Source organism: Pezoporus flaviventris, unplaced genomic scaffold, assembly GCF_033815535.1.
Source record: "Pezoporus flaviventris isolate CSIRO_AGI_PZ_B2104156 unplaced genomic scaffold, CSIRO_AGI_Pfla_v1 ptg000069l, whole genome shotgun sequence".
Lineage (NCBI taxonomy): Eukaryota > Metazoa > Chordata > Aves > Psittaciformes > Psittacidae > Pezoporus > Pezoporus flaviventris.
In genome coordinates this window covers 1,823,079-1,848,506 of record NW_026892617.1, presented here as the reverse complement: position 1 = coordinate 1,848,506, position 25,428 = coordinate 1,823,079, and the positions used below count along the sequence as shown (strand labels likewise).

Here is a 25,428-nt window from a genome sequence, read left to right as displayed (position 1 = left end):
ACTAGGGGCTTTAGCTTTCTGATCTACTTTCCTTGCCAATGAAATTCCATTTTTAGCATCAACTCAAGGTCTGAATGTTACCCAAATTCAGACCATCTGTTTTAACTGCCTACAGGCTGAGAAACTGATCCAAGCCAGGAAGAATAAATGGAACCAGTGTGTGCATATATTAAGTATTCTCAACCCTCAGTGTATTAAATAACCTACTCAGTTTATTCCCGAGTCTACATAAACATTCCTGTTTCTTTGGGCAGTGCCTGCTGTTGTTGTAAGGAATATTTATGCTACCAGCTGCTGTCAGAGACCTTCAGCTAGGTCACCTTTCTGGTACAAGTACCGGAACAAACCGGCTACAACCCACCCCGAGGCCATCTAATCCCTTCGTTTGGCTTCGGCAAGGGTTTGTACGGGCTCCCCCCTGAGGAAGTCATTAGGGAATAACCTGCCTCTTGAATGCTCACTGTTAGAGAAGCCACAGAATTAGCATCTCCTCAGTGATCCTTCTTCATCCCAGGTGAAGTGACTACATGATCTCAGTGTTAATAAAGAGATGATTGACTGGTTCGTTAATGAATCTCCAGCAAAATCCCCACCTTGAATCAGTGAGTTCCAATGAGATAACACCTTGCACTACAGAAATCCCTCTCAGGTTTAGGTGTCCTAGCTTCCCGTTTCACCGCACTTCCAGTTCTGATAGTAAAGAAAAAGGTCTAACAGCATCACACCTTTCTTCAGGATTTAGATGAGCTCTTAGGCAGAAGCTCTTCCCTGTGAGGGTGCTGAGGCGCTGGCACAGGGTGCCCAGAGAAGCTGTGGCTGCCCCATCCCTAGCAGTGTTCAAGGCCAGGTTGGACACAGGGGCTTGGAGCAAGCTGCTCTAGTGGAAGGGGTCCCTGACCGTGGCAGGGGTTGGAGCTCAATGAGCTTTAAGGTCCCTTCCAACAGAAACCAGGCTGGGGTTCTGTGATGTCAGACACAATTTTTAGTCCTGTTATTACACAAAACTCAGTATGAAATACGAGTTTATAAACCAGAACACTCAAAAAGGCAACGTTCCCTGCAAAATCCCTCCTAAGTAACTGCTGACCACAGCTTTACTAAACATCAAATGAATCTGTGTCCCGAAGATAAGCCCCTGCTGCGAGCACAGATATGCATCTACCACAACACGCACTCATCCCTCACAGCGTGGCTGAGGGATGTAATTTCAGCAGAATATCTAGGGAGGATGAGAGCATCCATGGAAGCGTTATCGAATAAAATATGCCAGGGAAAAAGAAAACAGTAGTGTAAATGCAAGCCAGATAGTGCAGAAGTTGAATACCCAGCTGGGGAGCAGCCCAGCTCAAAACAAGGCAGAAAATAAGTATATTTAATGTAAAAGAATCCTAGCATGAAATTGGCTCTGTACTTCCCCGGACACAGCTGATTTGCTGTTTAAGTCTGCCGTTTGACAGCCTGTTTATAGATGCTCTTGCTTCAAAGCTGCTATGGCTCTGTTTGCAGCACGCTCTTTGAGGAGGCACCACAAGGCTCCTCACGTGGCAGGTTTCATCAGTGCCTCCCGTTCCTTCCAGGATTAGTATATTTAACAAGCTGACATTAACACACCAGACTGGCTTTATGGACACGGATTATGGAGACTGGGTCTGCAGAGGACCCACAAAACCCCTCTGTATTTGCACAATACCATGCCAGCATTAACTAATTCAGCCTCACAACACTCGTCCAGAACAGCTCTGAAAATACCTTGATATCCCTCGTGGAAAAATCAGATGGAAAGTGGACCTGTCTATCCTGAGGCCATAGAACAAAGGCAGCTTTCAGCCTCCAGGAATGCTCCATCACTGGTTCTGTGTCACGCATCTGCATTCAATCCATCAGACAACATCTTTGACCCCGCAGCCCCAGGGCCCTCTTCCCACCTTCCCAGGGCACAGGTATTTAATACAGCACACATGAAGTCTGTATGCCTCTGCTGAAAAAGGCAACAGCAGCCTTGCGTACCCAGGGGTACAAACAAGTGACAGGATAAAACCCAACAGGGCAGGAAACTGGCACAAGGGAGCAGCAGCTCGCTCTGCTCTGGGGGGTTTGATGGGGTAACTTCAGCAAGGCAGACAGAACAGCTAAAGTGGCAGAGGAACCATGAATAAAACCCCAAACAAAAGATCTCAGTATCCCCATTCCCTGTACCAGAGCTGTTAATTCCCTGACATGTAAAGCTAAGAAAGGAATGAGTAATATTAGCTTTTGTTTTCATGGCATCATTAGAAGTGACAAGATCATTATTTCACTGGAGGTTCAAAGCAGCATTAGCATGATTACATTGGACTTGCACCTATTAGATGGAGGGGCATGAGCTCCTCTGAGCTGTCAATTGCGACACACACAGTCTTGCAATGCAACTGAAACATCCTAGCTCAATTTTAGATGCTATTTTTCCTCCTTTGTGCAAATGAAAACATTGCACAGCAATTTACTTACAGTGTAAAAAAAAGGATCTCTTGCACCTGGAAAGCTACATGCTAATTCCATGCTCTATTTTATCTCTTTCATGCAAAAAAGCTTTCAAAATCATATCCTATTGTATGGTACATAATGTTATTATTCTGTCCTTATTGTCCTAAAAGCAGAAGCTTACAGGCTGGAGTGAAATCTTCTTTTGACTCTGCTATGTCAGGCAAAAGGTTAGAGAGATAAAGCAGCTCTCAAAGAGCTTTTAATGCCCGTATGAGGCAGAAAGAGTAAATCATTTGAAGCAGCATTGTTTCTGTTCCCATCCTCCATGAGATATTTCAGCTTTCACAGGCGGCAGAACCACACAGTTTTGCACCACTAGGCAGGAAATGTCCCCTGACTGCTTAAACACAGCCACCAGAGAAAGCACGGCACCCTTCTGACCGATCCAGGAGCCAGCTGTCCCCATGTCCATGTCCTCTGTGACCTGAACTAAGTCATCTGAGGGTATAGACCACTCGCCCACCAGCCAGCTCCAGAGACAGGAGGGTGCTGGACCTGATGCTCTGTCCAAAGCCAGGCCTTTTACTGGTAAGGAAGGAGCTGGGATACAGGTTTATCAGGTTGCAGTTGCACTCTTGTCTCTTCTGCATCTGGAGGAACCAATGGAGACAACAGTTGGACATTAATGGTGATTTATGAACAGAAGCCCCTCCTCAGGTCCACACCTGATACTGGATGAGAAGTCAACACTTAAAAAGGCTGCTGAAAAAGGGAAACCTCTGAAAAACCTATTTCACTGTCTCCACAGAGTTGTTCCTGCTGTAGCACCTTCCCGTGTCCCTATTCCATAGGATCTACCAGCTTTTTTCCTACAATTCCCTATTTCTGGGGCTGTGAACATTGCACGGAGAGATGGGATCATCAGAGATGCTGCTGAGAGGCTATTTTTAGAGCAAGTCATCTGATGAGCTGTTCAGCACCTTATTTATTGCTGTCTCCAGCTGGGGAGCTAAGCAGTGTCCAGCCACCTCTGCTGCTAAAACAGAACTCCGAAGCAGTGACCTCTGTTTGATAGCGTTCTCCCTACTGACAGAGACAAAAACACCAGCACATTGTGCTGTCACAGCTAATAGCTGCTAATCAGGGTGAGTGACATACAACCCCTTCTGTACCCAAAGACGACAGAAGCCACATGACAAAGAAGACAGTGATGAAATTCTGTATTCAGAGTCTTTTCCAGTCTAAAGAGTGGCCACTTAAAAGTCATTTCCTATCTTGTATTTTTCTTGGTTTGCCTGTTTAAGGCTTTACTTGAGCTTTACAAGTACAAGTCTCAGCGTTCCCAGTGTTTCCTTGTTAGGAAATGAGGCTTTGAAGGGACATCAGGAGACGAAAAGGGGGATGAACTGAAGCTGTGTCATTGGAAACGTGGGATGCGTGTGTGGAGGCTCCAGAATCTATCAGGGTGCAGAGAGAGCACTGCAAGGACTGGCAGCAAGGGCAGCTCCTCCCAAAGGTGAATTCAGCAACTGAACACTGGCTCAATCTGTTGCCATCTAATTCCTGGCAAAATAAATAGGAAAGATGCTTATCTCCAGGCATGTTCCACAATTCATCCAGCCCATGCTGAGTACTGATCTCTGCACAAGCCTGGAGCTACATACAGGCTGTGTTTACCCCACATTTCTGTACCACTGCCTGGTAATATTAACATTATTAATGCAGTAGCACTTAGGGGGCACTGCTGGGTGTTGGGTATATACAGAACATATGGGACAGCTCCTGCTCTGAAGCAGCTACCACCTACTTAATGAAGGAGGCAAAGAAGAAAGAACTAATTGCATTCCATAAATGGGGAACCGAGGTAGAGAAAGCTGCAGTGATTTACTAGAGGTCACATTACCAGGCTACTGAATTCACAGCCTCCTGTTGTTTTATTACAGGCTCAAACATCCCGTTAGACCCTCTGAATGTTAATCACTACCCCGCTCTTCTATCTTCTTGCTGCTCTAATGAGATTATTGATGAATTACTTAAAATGCACTCTACACAGAAGGAATTTTTTAGGTGACAAGTTGCCTTTTACTAAATAAATCAATAGGAAAGTTGAGTTCTCTCATGCCAGTCTGGGAAAAAGAAGTTTGGGGTTTTACATGCCCAATCAGTAGTAACTGAAATCCAATAGATGAGTTCATTTGGTATTATATCTCTTGCAAATATGCCATAAGGCCATTAGTACCTCATGGTGCCATTGGGATAAAACCAGTCACTCCAGCAATTAATATTGCAGTAGCTGCAAATGGCAATATAGGAGTAGACCAAATGCAACTTTATAGGTTCATTCCAAACCCCATCATAGCCAAAGTCAAAGGGAGGCCTCTCGTGAAGTGCAACTGGATCTAGATCAAGCTCCAGCTGGGTTTTACTCTGAACAAAAAGCTTAGACATTTCCAAACATCAGCATCACTCCCATTGCAGGGCAGCCCAGTAAAGGCAGAGAATGTGGCTGCAAGAGCACGAGGTGCCATGTAAACCCAGAGAGACAAATCCAACAGGTAACGCTGCAGCCGATCCAGAAGTCAGCATTACGAGTGTCAGGTCTTGCTCCTGTGCAGCCTGCTCCAGTCAGTGCAGGATTTCTCATTGCACTGTCTCTAATAGTTTTGCAAATGAAGTTCTACATCTCCCCTGCAAAATCCTCCAAGACAATTTGATCTTCCTGACGGCGTTTTAAGGCGCCTTCTCTGAAGTCCCAAGCAATGAGCTAACAGCCTGCATGTAAGAATAAAACTCTACAAGGCAGACTGTGAGCCAGACACTTCCTATTATCCTTTCCCCACTGCACAGAGGGGCTTTCTCCCAGCACTCCGGGGTTTCACTGGGATCATGCTTGAGGCATATGATTAATTTTCAGCCTTATTGTGCTAAGGGACGGCAGGAGAAAAGAAAGAAAGATTTCTTTTTAGAGCGCCGTTAAATGAGGCAGGAGATCTGGTCACTTAGCACGAGCTCGGAAACTCTGTCTGCATGAAGCAGCAGCTACCAAGTTAATAGACATGAATAGCATTCTGTTGATTTGAGGTATTCTGAGGGGGTTTAATGCGGGTAAAGGCAGGAGAAGAGTTCTGCTTGAGATGATTAAGCCTTAGATAGGGAAGCATTTGTACCAAAACCAAACCAAATACATGCACAAAACCAAAACTGAAAATGCCATAGAAAACCTGTCACTTGGTGTGAAACTGAGCCTTTCCCAGAACATAAGAGTGTTATAGCCAGATGATGATCATCCTTCACCTGTGTGTTTGGCCATACTGTCCAGCCCAAGCCTAGGAGAACACACGAGACTTCCAGGAGCTAGCAGTTAACGTGCCATGAGTTCTGCTCTTACTTAGCCCCTCATACCAAGGAGTTCTTGGATTGGGGGCGGAAGTTCAGCTGATAAAGGAGGTGGTTTGAAATATTTGGTTTTCTCCTTGGATGTAAATTATTCTTAGGCTCAACTCAATTCCCATAAAAGCTTTTTGTTAGTCATACACCAACATCAAAGGTAAAAATAAAGCTTCGACTGTAAATCATTTTGCTTTCCGATATTTGCTGCATCAACACTAGAACATCTCAAAGCACACAAATCCCAAACACCATCTGAGAGCAACTAGAGGACTCTCCACATTCCTTCCAAACAAGGAATGCCTTCCTTAGGGCAGGTTTTGGTTTAGCATCCTTTCCCTGTGTGCTGCAGAACTTCAGCAGGTCACAGTGCCCAGGTCCTCTCCTCTGCTCCAGGGTATAGACAGGTCACATAAGCCTGCTTGCAGTGGGACGTCACAGAATACATCGTGTTCTCCAGCCACAGAGGTAGCTCAGGAATTCCTGCCCCTCATGGTTTCTACACAGTCATTCCAGTACCACAGATCTGTATACAAACCTGCTGTTACTTGGCTGCTCGCTTTTCCCTCTCCTCCAGATGAAAATGACTTCAATGAATATTGATATTAATACACACTTGTACACAAGCATGTAATAAACAGCTCACGGAACAGGGCCTGCAAATTCAGTTAGTGGCTGTGCTAATCATGTTCCTATCAGACTCCAGGGGCATTAGGTACAAACAAGCTTTCTGTTACATGATCAGAACACGCTGCAATCCACATCCAGCTTTCTGCAGGGGTTTTTACTTGCCTATCGACCATTTGTAGGAGAAAGCACTCACTTCCAGAGGGCAAACTGCAGGGGAGAAGAGCTCCCCATGGAGGTTATCACTGCATCTGCTCAACACAGGGCGTGATGTTTGCATTGCCAACATCTGGTGCCCTCTGGATATCAGAAGCTATGCTGGGACACATTGGAATCGTGAGTGATGGCAGTGGGTTAGAATTAAGAGGCCCAACCACCTGGGATGCAACATGGGGATTGTGTCAGGCCAAGCAGTAAACCAGAACTCAAAATCCTCGTTTCCTTGGCTATAACACAGCATTCAGTGAGCCAGAGTAGTCAACCTGGTGCCTGAGTCTCACAGCAGTTTTAGTACCGTATGTTCCATGAGGGAGTAACAGCCATGCTCCTTTTTACAGCGCAGGTGAGTAGCTATAAGGCAAAGCACTGTGGTTTTCTCTACAGAAGGGTGGCATTGAAGCTTCACCTTAAGTTTAAAACTGCTGCAGAAAGCTTTTGCAATACACAAAGCAAAACCACAAACAGCACATCACAGAGTAGTGATTTCTGCGGTGCAGAACCCACAGAACCTAAGCCAGCATCTTCCTCCATCTGTGCAAAACGGAATATTCCATCTTGGGTTCTGCTAGTATTATTTAACCTGCAAATTACAGCTGTTAATGGAGATTGCTGGGTCAAAGGCAGCACAGAGGTTTGTCTGAAGGTATTTCTTCTGGTCTCATATTTGTGAGAATTGACTTTTTAGCAAAGCCAGATTTTGAATGAATCCCAAACTTCTGACTGCAGAGGGAACTGCTGGGGTTTCAAAGTGTAAAGCAGTCCCATTTGCACCTGGGTACAAGGGAATGACCCCATTCACAAGCAGACATACAGTTTTCAGTTTGTTAGCACTCATCTACAGAGAGGTAGGTACTACATGAGCGAGAACACGAGTTCCGTGTACCCAGCAGCTGCCTGAGCTGGCATGGCTCTTCTGCAACCCAAGTGCCTTGCTTTGGTTTAGGTTAATTCATGGCCAAAGCAAGTTGCGAGCTGTCATCTCCAGGATGACAGCACCACGTGAACTGTTGCCTGCGTGGTGGATTTCCAGTGTCTAACCTGGATGCTCCTGTTGCTGCACACTCAGGGAACGATGAAAGGCTTTTGGTGCCATTGCACTTGTCTGAAGGAGGGGCTTCCCTCTTTTCTTTTCCCCTCTCTAGTTATGGTGACATGGTGCCCAAGACAATTGCTGGGAAGATATTTGGCTCCATTTGCTCGCTGAGCGGGGTGCTGGTCATTGCTCTGCCGGTTCCAGTCATTGTTTCCAACTTCAGCCGAATTTACCACCAGAACCAGAGAGCCGACAAGCGGAGAGCACAGAAGGTAAGAGACCCCCCCCCAACCACCGAAGCTCAGGACAGCTCAGCCCCTGCTGTCACCATGGGGCCTGTGACACACCAGGGACAATAGAGAGCACTGCAGAGGGCAGCCTGCATGCGCCATCCACCTGCTCAACTTCACGTGTTATAACTGCCTATGGTCCACTGCAAGGGTGCTGAGGTGCTGGCACAGGGTGCCCAGAGAAGCTGTGGCTGCCCCATCCCTGGCAGTGCTCAAGGCCAGGTTGGACACAGGGACTTGGAGCAAGCTGCTCTAGTGGAAGGGGTCCCTACCCATGGCAGGGGTTGGAGCTGGATGAGCTTTAAGGTCCCTTCCAACCCAAACCATTCTATGACCCTATGGCACCCATGCAGATCCAAGCTAGCTCACTGGTGCATTTTGAACATGAGAAGCAATGGGGTTTTTATTGCTCACCTTTGCTACAAACCAGTCTGAAATAAATACACACATATACCCATGTACCCTTCAATCATCACAGGAGCTGTTTATCTTTCTGGCTGCTTGGTTCCTGTTGCCTCTCTGGAGTTTTGAAAACATCCATCCACAAGCATACACTTATCAGCATACATACCCCCCTCAAAGCTGCAGACTGTAACACAAACCAAACACTGGGAATACACAAAAGCCCCTGGTAACGTGAGGGGAGTACTGAACAGCCAGAAACCTGGGCAGTTTTTACCACTATAAGCTCACTGATTCACTAAGTATAGCAGATTCATTGTACCTCTACTTCAGTCAGCTGAATTACACCACAACCAGAACCAGGTTTTTACAACAACTGCAAACTAAAGGTCTGGGGTTTTTATTCTCCCCCTGGAATGCTGCCTGCCAGGAATTCCAGACTCAGGGGAGCTGATGGAGGATAGTAGTAGAAAGATGTGCTATTTCTGCTTCAGGCAAGCATCTGGGCCGTGCCTACTCCCTGCATCTCAGGGAGCTGACAGCAGAGAGCTGAGATACAAGACCTACAAAACCACAACATTTGGCAGTCAAAACACATAAGGAGAGTGGCAGAGAGACAGAATGATGCAGGAACGAGCTGAAGCCTCCGTAAGTCACTGCTGGGTTTTACACATACCTGCGTTAGGTTTGGCCCCTTACGTGTGACACATCAAACTGCAGAAATCTGGGGAGGTGTTTTTGAGGGAGAGTTGTTTATCTGGTTAGTCATACACCATAATATAGATGGTGAAGTCTAAAGTTATCATAATGGAAATCCACTCTGTACCACCCACTGTTCAGTCAGCAGCCGGACAGTGGGAAACCAGTACGGATCATTACATTCATTTAATGAATTTAAATGATCTGCAGAGCAAGTTGCCTAATGTGAGGCTGCACGCAGGCATAAGGTAGCTGGATTTAACTTGCAACAGGAGCATGCTGGGTGTCAATGCACAGGAAGGACGGGAGTACTCCCACAGAGGTTTGTTAAGGGGGTAGTGCACCAGCCCATTTAAATGACTGAAGACTTCGAGAGAAAGCACTTGTGCTGAAACAGCACATAGTCATAGAGACAGAACCTGCCTTGCAGTGTAGCCTGGGCAGCAGCTAAACACAGGCAAGATTAACAAACAGGTTTGTGCATAGCCATGGATCGCAACACAGAGAAGCTCCAGCACCAGCTCCGGGTCTGTGCTTTCGGATGAGGCTGCCCTCCTCTCCAGGCAGCACAGCAAAGTTTCTTGTTCTGATTCACCTTCTCCTTTATCTGTTGGACAAGGAAATGTACCAGCACCTTTGATGCCGATATGACTGATTGCAGCTTTTAGAAGGGTTGCTGTATTGACATACAGAGTGTATAATTTCCCCCCATTTGAATTTCTAATTCCCTTGATACTGGATTAATTTCTGGGCTAAGAAAGTTTTCTCAAGTCAGAAGTGTGAGTAATTTTCACATGATCATCACTGCCTGAATACTGAAGAGAAAGACAGAGACAGCAGCACGTTAATGATGGTCTCTCTGGAGACAGTCAGGATGCACACAGAGATGTGCGCTCTGATAACATGCTCCTTCCAGCGTCATCCTCCAGGGAATTCAATCCCTTCTTCAAAAATAGGAAAGTTTTAGTGATAGTTAAGACTTTGCTCCCCATCTAAATAAAGATGCAAAGGCATCTGCATGGCTTTTTCAGGAAGGTTGGAAAAAGCTCTTTGCAGACTCTCAGTCCCTGAATACAAAGAGCCCACCAGCAGAAGCTCCTTATAAGCAGAGTTTAGAAGGAGCAGCTTTGAAGAAACAGCACAGGTGTCTTTACTTAGATTCTAGTGTGCTAAATGAATTATGTTTCTCTCTTAAATCATTTGTAAGGCATGTTTTAGTATAAACACTTCACAAGACAGTCTATTTAGTTCAAGAATAATAATTTCCATGAGGTACAAGTAGGTTTCAAGGTCAGGTTATAGACCACGCTTATTTATTTGTTATGAACTCAGATTAAAGTCTTCCAGTGAGAAGTCATACAGGGTAAAGCACTGTACAGGAGTCACACTGGCTGGATGTGACATGAAGATGGAGGTGTAGCTGGGCTCTCCAGTGCATGGGGGATCTGAGGGGGTGCAGAAAAGCAGGAGAAGACAGCACAGCCCCGATGTCCCTCCGGGTTATGATGTTCTCTTAACTGTTGGGGTCTAGCAGGAAGAGGTTTTTAAACAGCGAGAATAAAATACCAGGAGGTAGCTATTACACAGCAGCATCAATTCTTCAACTAACTGAGGAGCAATGTTCCTTAAAAAGGAAAAACCAAACCGAGCTACCAGTGATCTTATCACTTGGGAGAGAAATTGTTCTGTGCCAAACCTGCACTGCAAGAGAATTAATTACAAGGAGATCTGGCAATTTTCTTTTATTGTGCTGTGTCATCAAATTCTGTCCTCTGGCATGCAGCAAGGACCAGGTCAAGCCGGATGGAAGAGGAATTGATCATTCTGACAAGGTTCACTTTAGTGAAATTGATGGTTTTTTTTTCCCCAAAGACTTTTCTTTCCTTTTTTGACTGATGTGCTAAGAATAGACCCTCCTGACTTTGAAATGATGCTGTTCTTCAGTGAATGTCACAGCCTTTGCTTTGAAGACAACTTGACACTTAAAAGGCTTGACAATAGGATGACTTTGTAATTCAGATAATGCTGGAGTCTCTCACTGCGTTGAGTTTGCAGCTAGATGCAATGTGAAGAAGAAGGAGACATGTATCTGGTGCTGGTTTGAGGACTACACCTCCCACTTTGCAAGCCTGGAAAGAGAAAGCAGAGGCAGCTACAAACAGCTACTGAAAGGCTTCTCCTTTAGCAGTGGTAGGAAAAGTAGCACAGGTCATTGTTCAGAAGCTGGAGATGAGGGAATCCAACCCCAGACCACATTACTCCCACCAGAGCAGGGCAGTACAGAAATGCACAATGGAAAGACTGTAGTGAAAAGAAGAGATGTGGCCTTTGAGCTTAGTGCAGCAAAGATCCCAGAAGCACAGACTGCTCAGGATGCTGCAGACCTCTGGACTCTGAGACTGCTTAAAAAGCCCGCAAGAAGAATCCTTCCTGAGTCAACTCTAGCTGCTGACAAGCAAATTCAAGTATTTAAATGGAGAAATCAAAGCCCTGCCTTTGCACAAACAGTAACAAAAAAATAAAGGGAAAAAAAGGAGAAAAGCCACCAGCCCCTTTAGTGAAAATACTGCTGGAAGGGTGTTTTTCAATGCACTACAGGAGCTTTTGTTGGTCCTTAGTCTCCCAGGTCCAACGACACTTGTTGCCCAGCTTAAAATAACCAACTGAAGCCCCTCAGCTGGAAAAAAGCATGCTAAGTACCCCAAAGCTAGTTTGTTCTGTTGGGATTTTTTTGTCCCTGGAATGATGCTTCAGCGAAGACAAGCAGAGATCCCTCTGATATCTCCCCCCACTGCTCCAATACAGTCCAACTAATTACAGCAGTATGACCCCCGAGATCCACCATCCCCTTCCATGGGGAAACAAGAGCTGGCAATAAGCCACACAGGAGCTCTCAGAAACGGGGATTTGCTTCGATGGGCCCATGTCTGACAGCGAGCAATGTGCACTGGCAGCTTTGCAGTAAGAAAAGATGCTGTAACAAGGTCAATGCAGCATTACAGGCTAAGCCTCTGTGGTTGACAGTCCCAGCTCCCTGCACACGTGAACATACATGCAGTTGAAGACCCAAAGCCCTCAAAAGCATATTTAAAGCAGTTTAGAACAGCCTCAGAGAGCACAGGTCAGCCTGAACCCAGGCAGAAGGCCACTAGACCAGCCCCCTGAGGGGTTCAATTTAGCCAAGTTGTTCAGATCATCTCAGTTTGGGGGAGAGCAAATGCTCAGAAAAGTACAAATGAGCTGTGCCTCCTCCCAGCTGCACCACAGAGGGGAGATGTCAGTGCTCAGAGGCTGTGAGAAAACCCTGCTTAAAGTGCATTTACAGTTTAATAGTCAGATCTGCTAAATGGGCTGAGATACTGAAGTGGTTGATAATCTCAGAGGGATTAGCGTGGTTTTAGTGGTGCATTTCACAGGGGCTAAACTGAAACTGTCATCTACAAATGTAAAACTTCAGTAATCACAGTGCTGGGTTTTGGTCTGCAGTAAATATGATTTTGAGGACTACAGCTTCTTAGTCTGTTCAATTCACTTCATTTGTTATCTGGTGGCCTTTGACTTGCTATAAGAACAGGCAATGTACTGCAAAAGCCTTGAAATAGACTTCTCATTTCATCCTCCAGGCTATAAGTTTCCAAGAAACACCCAGATTTAGGCAAGAAAAGGACTACCCAGGACAAAATCATTTTGTAGAGCTACTCTCATGTAAAAGCATAATATAGAGCCGAAAACTATAACACAGGCTATCAAAGAGTAGATAGTATAAATTAGGTGAAGCAGAGGAGTGGACACATTGTCTGGTGGATGAATTAAAGCATTCAATCACAGAACCAATATCAGCGGAAGAAAGGAATGAAGGGAGAAGACCTATCTCTTCAGATGGAAGTCAGTGAGAAGTAGATGGAGGAAGGTTATTCCAGACAGTGAGAGCTACTCCTGAGATGGTTGCACACAGGCAGCTATGACTCTGCAGGCTGATGAAGAGGTAACTATGGAGATGCTTAAAAGGGGCTTAAGCCAAAAGGAAGGAAGAGTAAGGACACAAACGTCTTTCTGATTGTTCCATAAGAGGCACATTAGAAACAGCCTGTTCCAGACCCAGCCGTCGCTCCCAGAGGCACGGAAAACAGGGCTGCAGTCAGCAGAGGGGATGGAGAGGGAAGACGATGATGAAGAGCATGCTTAATACTAGATTTATGTCACCGCCGTACCCATGAGAGAGGCGGCCCACGCGCCCGTCAATACTGGGGCCATTAGAATAATTGATGTGCTGCAGAGCAGGGGAGTCAGGCAGAAACGTTCGGGCATGCAGCTGACACCCCGAGTTTTGGAGGTGGGGTAGAGAACCTCTGAGCATGGAACAGAACGGCCAGGGAAAGCGACTGGAGCAAAGCTGTGAGCTGTGTGAGGAGAGCTCAGCAACAGAACATGACTCAGATCCCAGCAGGGGATGGGGTTGGGAACTTAAGGAGAGAGAGAAAGAGAGAGAAACAATAAGGTTAAAAGTGGAGTTGGCTGACATTTAAGAAACTGGGTTTTTTCAACCACAATGAATCTGCATGGAATGTGGCTTTGTTGTTGTTGATATTTAACAGTTTTCAACAGGGGAAAAAGGTTTTTTTTTTATGTATTCTTTTTTGCTGGGGTAGATACCTCTTTCTCTTCCTCCTGTTTCCTGTTTGTCACATCCCCTCATACAGTTCACAAGGCAAACAAATAAACCAGCCAGGAATCCTTTCTCTTTAATTTCATATTGTCCAGAAAAGCAAAATGACATTTTCTATCAGTTCAGCTTGTTCAAATTCCCTGGGTCCCAAATTGCATAAGACAAGTAGATATCTCCTCTGAAGGGAAGGATTGAAACCAGTGAGCTAGAGCTTATAGGTTCAGCCTCCAAAGCAAGCCCATATATCGAAATATTAAGCCTGTTGTCAACAGTAGCCCAATACCCAGCTGAAATTACTTCCATACACATCCAAAAGCCACTTGACATTTGCTTCATGCCTTGAGGCCCTTTCATGTCATGTCTTGGTCATTACCAGGTAACACCCTGCAGTGTGTTACAAACCTGACTAATCCATCCTCAGGGTCTCTCCTGTCACCTCAGCAAGAGGGTGTCCCTTTTCCTACCTGTTGGAAGTCCAGGTTGTATGTGGCAGCTTCTGTCCAGATGGCTCCATTAAGTAGCACAGTTGGTAGGATTTGTAATGGCTAATGCTGCCCACTCCATCCCAGATGTCTGATAAACGCAAGCTCAAACCGCCTAATCCAGGAGACCTGCTTGCCAAACATTCAGCCAGAAATGGTTGGGAAGCCCTATCCTACTTTTGAACTGGGTTCTAGTGACCAGAGTCTTTGCTGTTAACTTCATTAACTAGTTAATTTTACCACTCTGCATAAGTAATGCAGAATCAAGTGGGCTGGGTGCAGTTTGGATCCCATGCAGCTCCCAGGCTACAGAATGAATACAGCTCAAACACCCCTTCACCAGCTGCAATAGATGGTTATGTCTAGATTAATGGATATGGATATAGCCACTGGAAAAAAACATAACTAGAAGTGGGTGTAAATGGTAGTAAAGCTTATTGTGCTTACTAATTTGTACCATGGCAGTGATAAACAGATGAGAAACAACTTTTGTCACTGACACACGTGGCGCTGGCATGGCAGTGAGGGCTCTAAGCCCTCTGCTCACATAAAACAGGGAGATGGGAACACTGCAGTCTCCCAGCACATCTCCCAGGGACCCTGCAGAGCTGCCCTGCTCACACACCGCCAGATGTCTTACACAGCCCAACTTGAGGCTCTCAAAATCTCATTACTCCACCCATCCCACTCCACCCAGCAGCAGTGGTCTGCAAGGCCTGACTCAGAACGAGCCTTTGCCATTTGAAGGTCATGAAAACCCCATCAAACAGTAACTGCTGGTTAACTCTAGCACTGACTGCGTCAGGCTCTCAACCAGCACAAGACACGTTCTGTCCACGCACAAGCAGGAGCCTGCTGTCCGCTTTGGTCTCCCCACTGCAGCCAGTCTCACTGCTTTGACAAACCGATGCTGCTGCAGCAGCGCCCTTCCAAACTTCCCTCTCCGTGACTCAGGCTTTTTCATGCATAAAACTGGGATAAATCCACTTTTTTTTCCTGGCTCAGTGGATTCTTGCAGAATTTTGTACGCACACAAGGTCATAAAGTGAAGCCATCTTATGGCACCACCATCCATAGCCAGGATTTTAAATCTCTGCTATTGCACAAGCAATTCTTGCTGACTCACCAAACAAGGCAGCAGAAGTGTCAGTGTGTGCTCCCCTGGCCTGTCACGGGTAGCAAGTAGAGCAAGAGTAAATGCTGGCAGAGAAGGGCTCATGAGCAGGCAAGGGAATCAAGGGCACACATAAAACTTACAGATAAATCTCAAAACCATATCTGGGGAAATCACAGCGAGTGCCGTGCAGGAAGAAAAAGCACTTCAACCCACCAGACAAACTGCTCCACAGCTCTCCTCTTTGTCACAGTGCAGCAGAACTCCTCTGTTTACTATGCAGACGTTGCCTGAGGTAATTCCAGCCACCTGCTCTCCATGTGAGCGCAGCCATTTAGACCCAACTCAGCATTAACACGGAACAAATACAATAATAAAGAGCTATTCCACACATTGTCAATGAGTCCTGGTATGGAAGCACCAGCCTGTTTCTGTTCACATCTGAAGCATCAGCTCTGTTAGCAACTGAGTTAGGACAATTAGGAGGTGTTCTAGTGGGAACACTCAGGGATGCTGGAATGCACAACCAAGGGCCAGAGTGGCACAGCCATCACCGCTCTGCAGCTGAGAACCGCTCCAGCGCCAGGATAGCACCGCAGGCTTCTCCCACCACATCTGCACACAAACACAGAGCCAACGTGTTGTGGCTGTCAGTGTAAGGACAGGAGCAGAGTCACCCGGTCCTCTAAGAGTCTTCAGTTACCACAGGATGATAGGATGATTTGTGTTGGAAGGAACCTTAAAGCTCACCCCTTAAGGTGTTGAAAGGCTGCCCTAAGGTTTCCCCAGAGCCTTCTCTTTTCCAGGCTGAACAAGCCCAGCTCTCTCAGCTTCAGGTACTGGAAGGCTGAAAACAAAGAGGACCATGGGATGGGTTTGGGATGGACTTTTTTTTCCCCAGAAGCCTAAATGCAAGAGATTTGTCCCCGGAGACCCCAGGGACAACAACTAAGAGCAGCTCCAGTAAGAAAGCTAACTGCACTGCACAGCAACCCTGTTGTCATCTGATGAGTTCTGAGCAGTTTTCCTCTCCCAGCCAGCAACACTGCTCTCAATTCGAGCTGAAAGCTCATAGCACAGAGAAGTGGGATGGAGCACGGCTCCAGGCCCCACCTGCCTAGAGTAACAGCATTGCCCACACTCATGCTTAACCCCATTGAGTCCCCTTGCTGCCAGTGGGTACCTGCTTGTCAGAGAGGACACATACATGCCCATGAGCTGGCAATGAGGCAGGAAAACACCCCCACCATTACCTCTTCCCTTTGGGCTTCATTCCATGGGGGAGAATGAAGAGTTTTACAAGTTTGCCTATTGTTCTCCTTGAGTTTCATGCAAAGGTTTTCTGGTCACTGTCCCCCAGCCCCCATTTTCACCTGATAAGGAGTGAGCAGTGCTGTGGGAAGCGATTGCCTTCATTTCTATAGCTACCCACAGGCCTCCACACCATTCATTAGCGTTCATATATCAGGTCTGGTAAGTTGGCATGTGACACTAGATCAAATCCTGTTAATTCCTCCATCCCCTGCACACTTTGTAGCTATTAATTAGGGTGTGAGCTGGCTGAAAGGTGTTATAAAAGACAGTGCTAAATCACAGGCAGACAGATGCTCATCACACTTTGCTTCCAGCAAAACACAGGACCTGATTTTAGACTAACGGAGAAGACCAGCCTCTCTATTAATGATGCAGAAATACATGGGGCTCTTTCCTTGAGAAGGTGTTAAGTAACATGCTTCCAGACAAATTCTGACACCTTATTTTAAAGCACATAATACTTCTAACTCTAACAAACTCTACCAGATTCCCACTACAACTTGTATGGTGCCTCTTCGATCACACAACCCCGAAGAGATTTTAACCCAAGCTCTAAAATCTGCTACAGCATTAAGAATAGAAAAAAAAAGTAGGAATTTCTATTATTATCATTGTTATTATGGCTGCCCCATCCCTGGCAATGTCCAAGGCCAGGTTGGACAGGGTTTGGAGCAATGTGCTCTAGTGGAAGGTGTCCCTGCCCATGGCAGGGGGTTGGAACTGGGTGAGCCTTGAGATCCTTTCAACACAAACCAGTTTGGGATACCATGATTATTATTATTATTATTATTACTTCAAGAGGCAAACTTCAGAAGTGAAGAGCATCAGCTCTGGCAGTCAGCTGGACCAGTAGCATGGGAACTTCAGCACAGAGGAAGCTTTGAGTTTCAGCCAAGATGCAGTAACTGTGTATAACATATTTCAATCAAGGAAGAACTGTCCATAAGGTCAGTTCTTCCAGAGACAAAGGTCTGACTGTAACCTTTACAGGTGCATGGGTAGATGGATAAGTAAAAAAGGCATCAGAAATAACAGGGGATAAAAATATGAAATGGCTTCCAAAAAAAAGCTTACTACTTAAATGTCAAGCAAAAGAATAAAGTGAGAATTGTCAAAGTCTTCTATTCTTTCCTGTAGAATGCAGCAAACACCAGAAAGGGAATGGTCTATGAAAAAAGAAACCGTCAATACAATGACAACTGAGTAAAACTGGCACCAAATACATGCAGCCTGGAATTCAGAAGAGGTTTTCTATCTGGGAGAATGGAACTCTAAAATAAATGCCCAGTAGGAGTAGGAGCTTCACTAAGCTTAAGCCAGAGCTTGCGAAGTTCAAGATGAAAATGGACAAAAGGAAGCTGTCAGTAGGAGGGGACCAGGCTCCAGAGGCTTCCTGACCCTCCTGCATTCCTCAGCTTTGCATATTACACCACTTCAGTCAAAGTTCTGTGTTTAATCAGCCAGGATATCTGTGACTGGTAGAGAAGCCAAGACCCATTAAACTCCATATTCTGTGCATTGTTCTATAAATAGACTGAACATCATGTTCTTTAGTGTTGGAAAAGATTAAATGATATAGTGCATTTGAAATGATGTTCTGTTGCTTTAATGGTGCCAAGGGTAAGGTAGGATTGAAAGGAGAGCCACAGAGGAGGGGAATTTTTCATCTCTGCAAAGTAATGAAGAGGCCCAAAATAAGATCAAGGTCTGACTGTAAGTGGTTCTATCAAATTATATAGGAATATAATGAGTCCTACACTATCTCATTTCCATACGCAGCTCTACAACATCTTCCCCCAAAGCAAAAATGACAGAGAGGAAGGGAAGTCCAAATGTGCCTGCTCTGATTCTTAGGGAGAAAAAGGTGAAAACGACAGAAGGATGATGGGCAGAAATGAACTTTCCTAACAGTGCTGTAACTCGGCTGGCTGCCGGTTACAATAGCCAGATGGAACCGTGGCTTGCAGAATAACAACCAACACTTATTATATGGGCCATTTGCTTTTCAAATAGCCATTATTTCACTCAGCGTTCAAACACGTGTAATAACCCTGAGTCCTAATTTGGCAGCTCAGCCTGTTGCCAGGCTTTGTTAGAGATGGCAGAGCAGCTTCCCAGAGCCCTAAGTAGGACAGATGAGAGCGTTGCCCGATTGCACTGATTGCACTTGGTGTCTTGTCCACCCCATTATTTTTGAATGCTTTTCTAGAAATGAAGAGTTTTCCTTTCTCTTCTTCGCAAGGCAAAACTATCCCAACAGGCCGGGGAGCTGATCTCAATTTCCACCAGATGAAGGTTTCATCCATTCCCTTTCCGAGGTACATATATGCACTGAGATCCCACTCGGAAGTACACATGGAAGTCTTACTGAATTCCTTTCTGAATTTTATGCTAAAATTAGTCAAAGGTAGCATAGACAAGATCATTGTAGGAAGGTGAGAAAAGAAGCCAGGTTGGATGTGGCTTGGAACAACCTGGTCTAGTGGAAGGTGTCCCTGCCCGTGGCAGGAGGCTGGAACTGGATTAAGTTTAAGGTCCCTTCCAATTCAAACCATTCTAGGATTACTACAAGAAAATACTTTTCTCATTCCATACCCTGTTGTTAAATCTGCAGAACCCCCTGTTTAACCGTACAATCTGCTTGTTATCTCTTCCATAGCCTAAAAGCAACTACATTCTTTCCATCCAGAATTCAAGTCGAGAGCCTAGCCTAAAGAAGAGAAGGCTCAAAGAGATCTTATTAACGTATATAAATTCCTGAAGGGAGGGTGCAAAGAAGATGGGGCCAAGCGCTTTTCAGTGCTGCCCAGTGACAGGCCCAGAAGCAATGGGCACAAAGTGAACCACAGGAGGCTCTGTCTGAACACCAGGAAGCACAGCTTTCAGTGTGAGGGTGACCGAGCACTGGCATAGGCTGCCCAGGGAGGTTGTGGTGTTTTCCTCCTTGGAGATATTCAAAAGCCACCTGGACAGAGCCCTGGGCAACTGGATCTAGGTGGTCCTGCCTGAGCAGGAGGGTTGGAGCAGATGACCTCAACCGTTCTGTGATGGATAATGCTAATAATGGCTCCAATCCCACACATGCAGTACCTGACATACGTGTACTCTGCTCATCCGCTTGCTCAAGAATAGAAGATACAGAAAGCTGAAGACGTTTGGCAAATATGAAATTATGTCATAGGTTATAACTTACTAGTTTATTATACCACAGAAATCAAGAGTGAACGCTATCTCCATCAGAACTAGATGAAAATCATTAATAAATAATAATTAGCTGTTTCCTGGGCCTGCCATCTGGTAAGCAATTTTCCCAGCCAGCTCCTTGCACTTCTCCAAAGCAGCTAAAGATGAAGACAGGGTCTTCCTTCTCCTCTGTCTGTCCCTTTGGGAAACTCAGAAACCCAGGATGCTGACCATCCTCCCCATTGGACCTCAGCATTCCACATGGACAGGGCTTCACTGACCCTCCTGCTTATTGCGATTCTTAAGCAGTAAGGAGCTAGACATTACTGAGACCTGCCTTCCATCCTGCCTCAGAAACATGTGGGCTCTAAGATCACCAAATTAATCATTCTAACCTGTAAGTGGCTGTCATTAGTATTATTATTTTCATCATATAAATTATCTTCCAGATTAGGTCATATGCATTTTGAGATCCTGCGGTTTCCTAGCAACTCCTCTCACCACTCCACATGCAGACACAATGTGCCGGCTTCTTTTCCTTTTTTAGACTCTCCGTGCAGGGGTTATATTCAGTAACAGTGATCTCAGGCCTGGCCCTAATGACCTTTAGTCTGTCACAGTTGTGGATGAGATGCAGAAGATAGATATCCAGATATGCCCCCTCAAAAGGCATTTACAGCAGATGGCCAGGAAAACATGGTCCTCCACTTGTCTCTCTTCTGTCCTGCAGACCAGGAGTCCTGAGCTCTGCAGGACAGGGATGACAAGAGCACACCCACACGTGTCACTGGCAGAATCTGGAAGACCCCATCAGCCTAATTCTAGCTTCTGACAGTGATGGATGTGACTGTACATAGCATGGTTCCCTGCAAAATCCTGCTGCTCCAAAGCTTTCATGGGGAGGCCTGAGTTCAAGGCTTTTGCTACTGTAATTTATCCCTGGGAAGAGGAAGCTTTTCCTGCTTCCTCACTGTACCAAGCCTTACACTGCTGCCAAGTGCTCTTCATGTCCTCAGTCCACTTTGCTCAGTCACATAGAACAGCATCAAACCTGCTGCAGGTGTCCGAGGGGAGCACTCTGCTGCTCGAGCCCTTTGTTACTGCCAGTACTGCATCCCTCATAAACATACAACAGGTACCTAAATATCACATAAAGCTTGTGACACTCCATGGCCATGCTTTCCAAATAACACACATTTACACACAGACTTTCCCATAAAGACATGAACTCTACTTTGAGAGTTGTTTCCAGTCTCATGGAAGCCAAACCAACTTTAGGCACCAGTTTTAATTAACTTCTCTGGCTGAGTTAACCAAGGTACGTACCAAATTTAATCACGATGGGGCACAGAGTTAGGCCATGTGACTAACCCAGACAATCTTTTGTGGAAGGGGAATAGGCTTCACTTCTGGCCTGCCCCAGTGACATTTGTGAAAATAACAATGTCTGTTCTAAACTCCAAAACCACGGGGCTTAATTATTTAGATAGTGGCCCTGTTTCAGAGAAGAAAAGAGAACAGACCTCAGAAACGAACCATCCTCAGTCCACACGGAGTACAGCTATTAATATTTGATCCCCTGTTAGCCTGGAGGCAGAGGGAATAATGTTCATTACAAAAGCCTGAGACTGAATCCACTTTAACAACTGGCTGAACCGACGATGAGGATGGAACCCTTCCTGCTGCAGGTGAGAAGTCAGGGACTCTGGCAATTCCTTCAGCAAAGGAGCTGCTGCTTCATCAAGCACAGTAAGAACTGGAAGCCTTCTGTGGTTGCCATCAGAGCCTCATTGTAAAGACCATCACTGAATCCAATACCCAGCAGAAAGTAAGGAACAGAAACACAAAGGCATACACTTGCAAATAGAAGTAATTTAGGGACTGTAGTGATAGAACAAGGGGTAACGGGTTCAAACTTAAACAGGGGAAGTTTAGATTGGATATAAGGAGGAAATTCTTTCCTGTGAGGGTGGTGAGGCACTGGAATGGGTTACCCAGGGAGGTTGTGAATGCTCCATCCCTGGCAGTGTTCAAGACCAGGTTGGACAGAGCCTTGGGTGAGATGGTTTAGTGTGAGGTGCCCCTGCCCATGGCAGGGGGGTTGGAACTGGATGATCTTCAGGTCCTTTCCAACCCTAACTATTCTATGATTCTAATTTAATGGAAATGTAATTAATAGGAACAGAGAGGCAATGCATGGAATATCCTCAGTCCCTTATCCCCTGCTCTCTCCCTCTAACTCATATCCAGTAGTAGCAGTCTCTGGGGTCTTTGCTCCAAATGACAGCCTCAGCCCAGTCCTATCTGGGGCCCAGAACAACACAGCAGCTGGGAAAGCCTTCAGCAAAACTGCAGCTTCGGTTTCACTGTCCTGTTGGATACCCAGCCTTTCAAATACACCTCACGTCCTTACACAGAGAGCCCTGTGAGATAGCTCAACCTCACTCTCATCTCACTACCATTGGAGTCTCAACGATAAAATGGGACAATGAAATCTAGGTGAAGTATAGAAAAGAAAGTCAATTTTGGATGTCCCCATTTTGGGTGTCAAAGGAAGATGTATTTTTCAGACTGGTCGTGCTCTATGTCACCCAATTAAAGCTGCAAACTGGGATCCTGTACGTGTCTTTGCTGAAAAACTGTCTGCTTAAGCAGAAGCTCTTAAGGTTAAACAAATCTTTCAGATATTGAGGGCCAGAACCACTCACACGTGTACAGTAACAGAGCTCCTGGATTTATTACACTCTGGACCCACGGCAGATATTTGCCTCTTGGCTTTACTCTTCCTACAGTGTATACCCATTAGCACCTCTAATTAGAAAGGAAAATCACGAGTTCCATGTTATTTAAAAGATTATGCATCATTTTAAACTCCAGCACAATGTAATTATTTTTTAATAGCCGCAGCTATTTCATGTATTTACTTTCAATGGTGTTTGAGTCATAAATTCATAGTAGAAAAGAAAAAGGCAAATCAGCACTTGACAGAGACTGCTTCTAAAAGAAAAACTGCAACGCTAACAACCGAGTGATCAAAAAAGGAAGAGGGACTCACTAGTTTTCTTTGTTTGCTTTATTCTGGACTGCTTTTTATCATCTAACTTGGCCCCTTGGAAGTCAAGAAGGTCAGGGACAAATGAAAATGAGAAGAGTTGAATCACAGCATCCCAGACTGGTTTAGGTTGGAAGGGACCTCAAAGTTTATCCAGTTCCAACCCCTGCCACAGGCAGGGACCCCTTCCACTAGAGCAGCTTGCTCCAAGCCCCTGTGTCCAACCTGGCCTTGAACACTGCCAGGGATGGGGCAGCCACAGCTTCTCTGGGCACCCTGTGCCAGCGCCTCAGCACACACCAGGAATATGTCCAAGACAAGTGTCTCTAGTCACTGTGCATCTCACCCCCAAAAATTATTAACTTTTAATTAAAAACATTTAAAAATAGTCTTTTAAAAGACAATGAACTTTTGCAAGGATAAACAAATCTGCAGGACCCCATTTCTTATCTCTGGAAGGGCTGTTAACACTCTGTGGCAGATTACATCCTTCAGACAGATCTACTCATCCAACTCCTGGACACTGAGCTGCTCCCCACAGCACCTTGTCCTGGCTGTGCACCCCTTGTATTTCACCCCCAGGCTTTTTCAGCAGAGCGAGAACCTCAGTTTTGCCTCCTCCTGGTACTGCCAGCACAGCACCAGGCACACAGTGCTCCAGGCTCTAACTTCAGCTTTTTTTCTGTCCACAGAAAGCCCGGCTTGCGAGGATTCGAGTGGCCAAGACGGGCAGCTCCAATGCCTACCTTCACAGCAAGCGCAACGGCCTCCTCAATGAAGCCCTTGAGCTGACGGTAGGTGCAGAACCACAGAGCTTCAGATGTTCCCTATTCCCACTCCTGTCCCTGGGCTCCTTCCCTTTCTCTCTCCGTTGCCACCTAAGTGCTCATTATCCAGTGTGGCAGCCTCCCACAAGGGATGGTGCTGTGCTCCCGTGACACTCTCGTGTGCTGTATGGGCTGTGCGGAGGGAGAGCTGGAATCCAGCTGCAAGATGGGATGGGAGGAAGCAGCTTCCTGTACTCCTCTTGGAGACAGGGAAGGATCTGGCCTTCCAGCAAGTGCCATGTGCACAGTTCCCTCAAATCCCTATGCTTGGTGGAGCTGATTTATACAGCCCAGGGACTGCCTATCACTATCCACTCTCTTCCAATATACAGTGAGTTATTTTCATGAGTTTCTTGCTACTATGGGCTATCTGGTCATGCCCAACAGCAAAATATTCCCTAGTTCTTCTTCCAGGCAGTTTGGTGGTGGGTTTATTTCTAACAGAAAGGCCTCTGGAGGCTTATTCTAGCTGTCCATGAGAAGAAAAGTTCTGAGTGCATTCAACTGCTCAGCAGAACCAGCTGAAACAAGAGGAGGTGATTACATGAAGCCCAGTCCACACTAGAGCAGGTATTCACCCATCTCATGGATTTAAGTTGAAATAAATCAGCCTTTTGTGCACATGTGGAGCAAAGAGTGAGATGAAGAGGGCGTGATGGAGTCATCAGAGCTGCCCAGCCCTCATTCATGCATCCTTACTTCAGGCCTCATCCTTCACATGTACATTATTTTCCCCTTGCACTTCTAAAATGGAAGGGTTTTCAACTCGCGGTGAAAGCTGCTCACTAGGACCTGAGCCCACTCCTACCCCAGCTCAGTGGGTGCAGCACACAGAGGGAAATTGGGCAGCACCATGTTTTGCATGTGGGATGCTCTTCAGTGCAGACCAAGGCAGAGGAGCCTTGCCATTTACCACTGAAAGAGCTTTTAAGCTGACTCTAAAAAAGCACTTCACATGAAGTACAGACTTGGAAGGTGGGATGCCCAGAGCAGTTTCGGTTCTCCCCTCCAAAACAAGTTTGATCCTTCTGACTACACATCTCACGTTGTCTCCTGCTCTGCAAGTGGCAGCAACACTCAGAAAAATCTGTTTCTTGAACCATATGTTGCTGTTGAGCAGTTCAAGAAATGTTTCTTTACCGAGAAGCAACCAGGAAGACTGGTCACACCTCGTCCAGAGCCTTCTCCCCAAGGAAGGAAAGGCTCGGGACGGGATGACAGCTCAGCTGAGATTCTGCTGTTCCATTACCCAGGAACATGTAAAAATGTGACTGCAAATTTAGTTCTGATTTCTAGTTTATAAAACCACCAGCAGGGACACTCCGTTTGCACTTGATCTTCCAGCCTGTCATCCCAACAAGAATCTCCTCACTTCTCTCATCAACCAAAGCTCCCTGCCAAGACCACTCAGGGAGGAGCAGCTGACGCACCGATGCTCGAGTCCAAAATGCATGAGGTTGAGAGAAATACTTGGCTGAATGGGTTTGTTTCCTGGCACTTGCCAGTGGAAGAAGGGGTCATTTTGCTGGCTACAAAGCTACTGGAGGCACAGGAAGGAAAACAAAAACATTCCTAAAGAGGTTCTAGAGGATTTAGCATGAGGCGTCCCTGCCCATGGCAGGGGGGGTGGAACTTGGTGACCTTAAGGTCCTTTCCAACCCTAACTAGTC

The 25,428-nt window shown here is 46.0% G+C and overlaps 1 protein-coding gene across 5 annotated transcripts in view; it reads left to right on the top strand.

Annotated features, from left to right (window-relative positions):
• The window catches only part of KCND3 (potassium voltage-gated channel subfamily D member 3), a 121,421-nt gene that overhangs the window by 83,704 nt on the left and 12,289 nt on the right, over positions 1-25,428 (top strand). For all 5 annotated transcript variants that reach the window (XM_061471935.1, XM_061471936.1, XM_061471934.1 and 2 more), the window contains 2 exons: positions 7,839-8,001; positions 23,624-23,725. In XM_061471935.1, the coding sequence (XP_061327919.1) occupies positions 7,839-8,001; positions 23,624-23,725 (265 nt within the window). The remainder of the gene's footprint in view (positions 1-7,838; positions 8,002-23,623; positions 23,726-25,428) is intronic.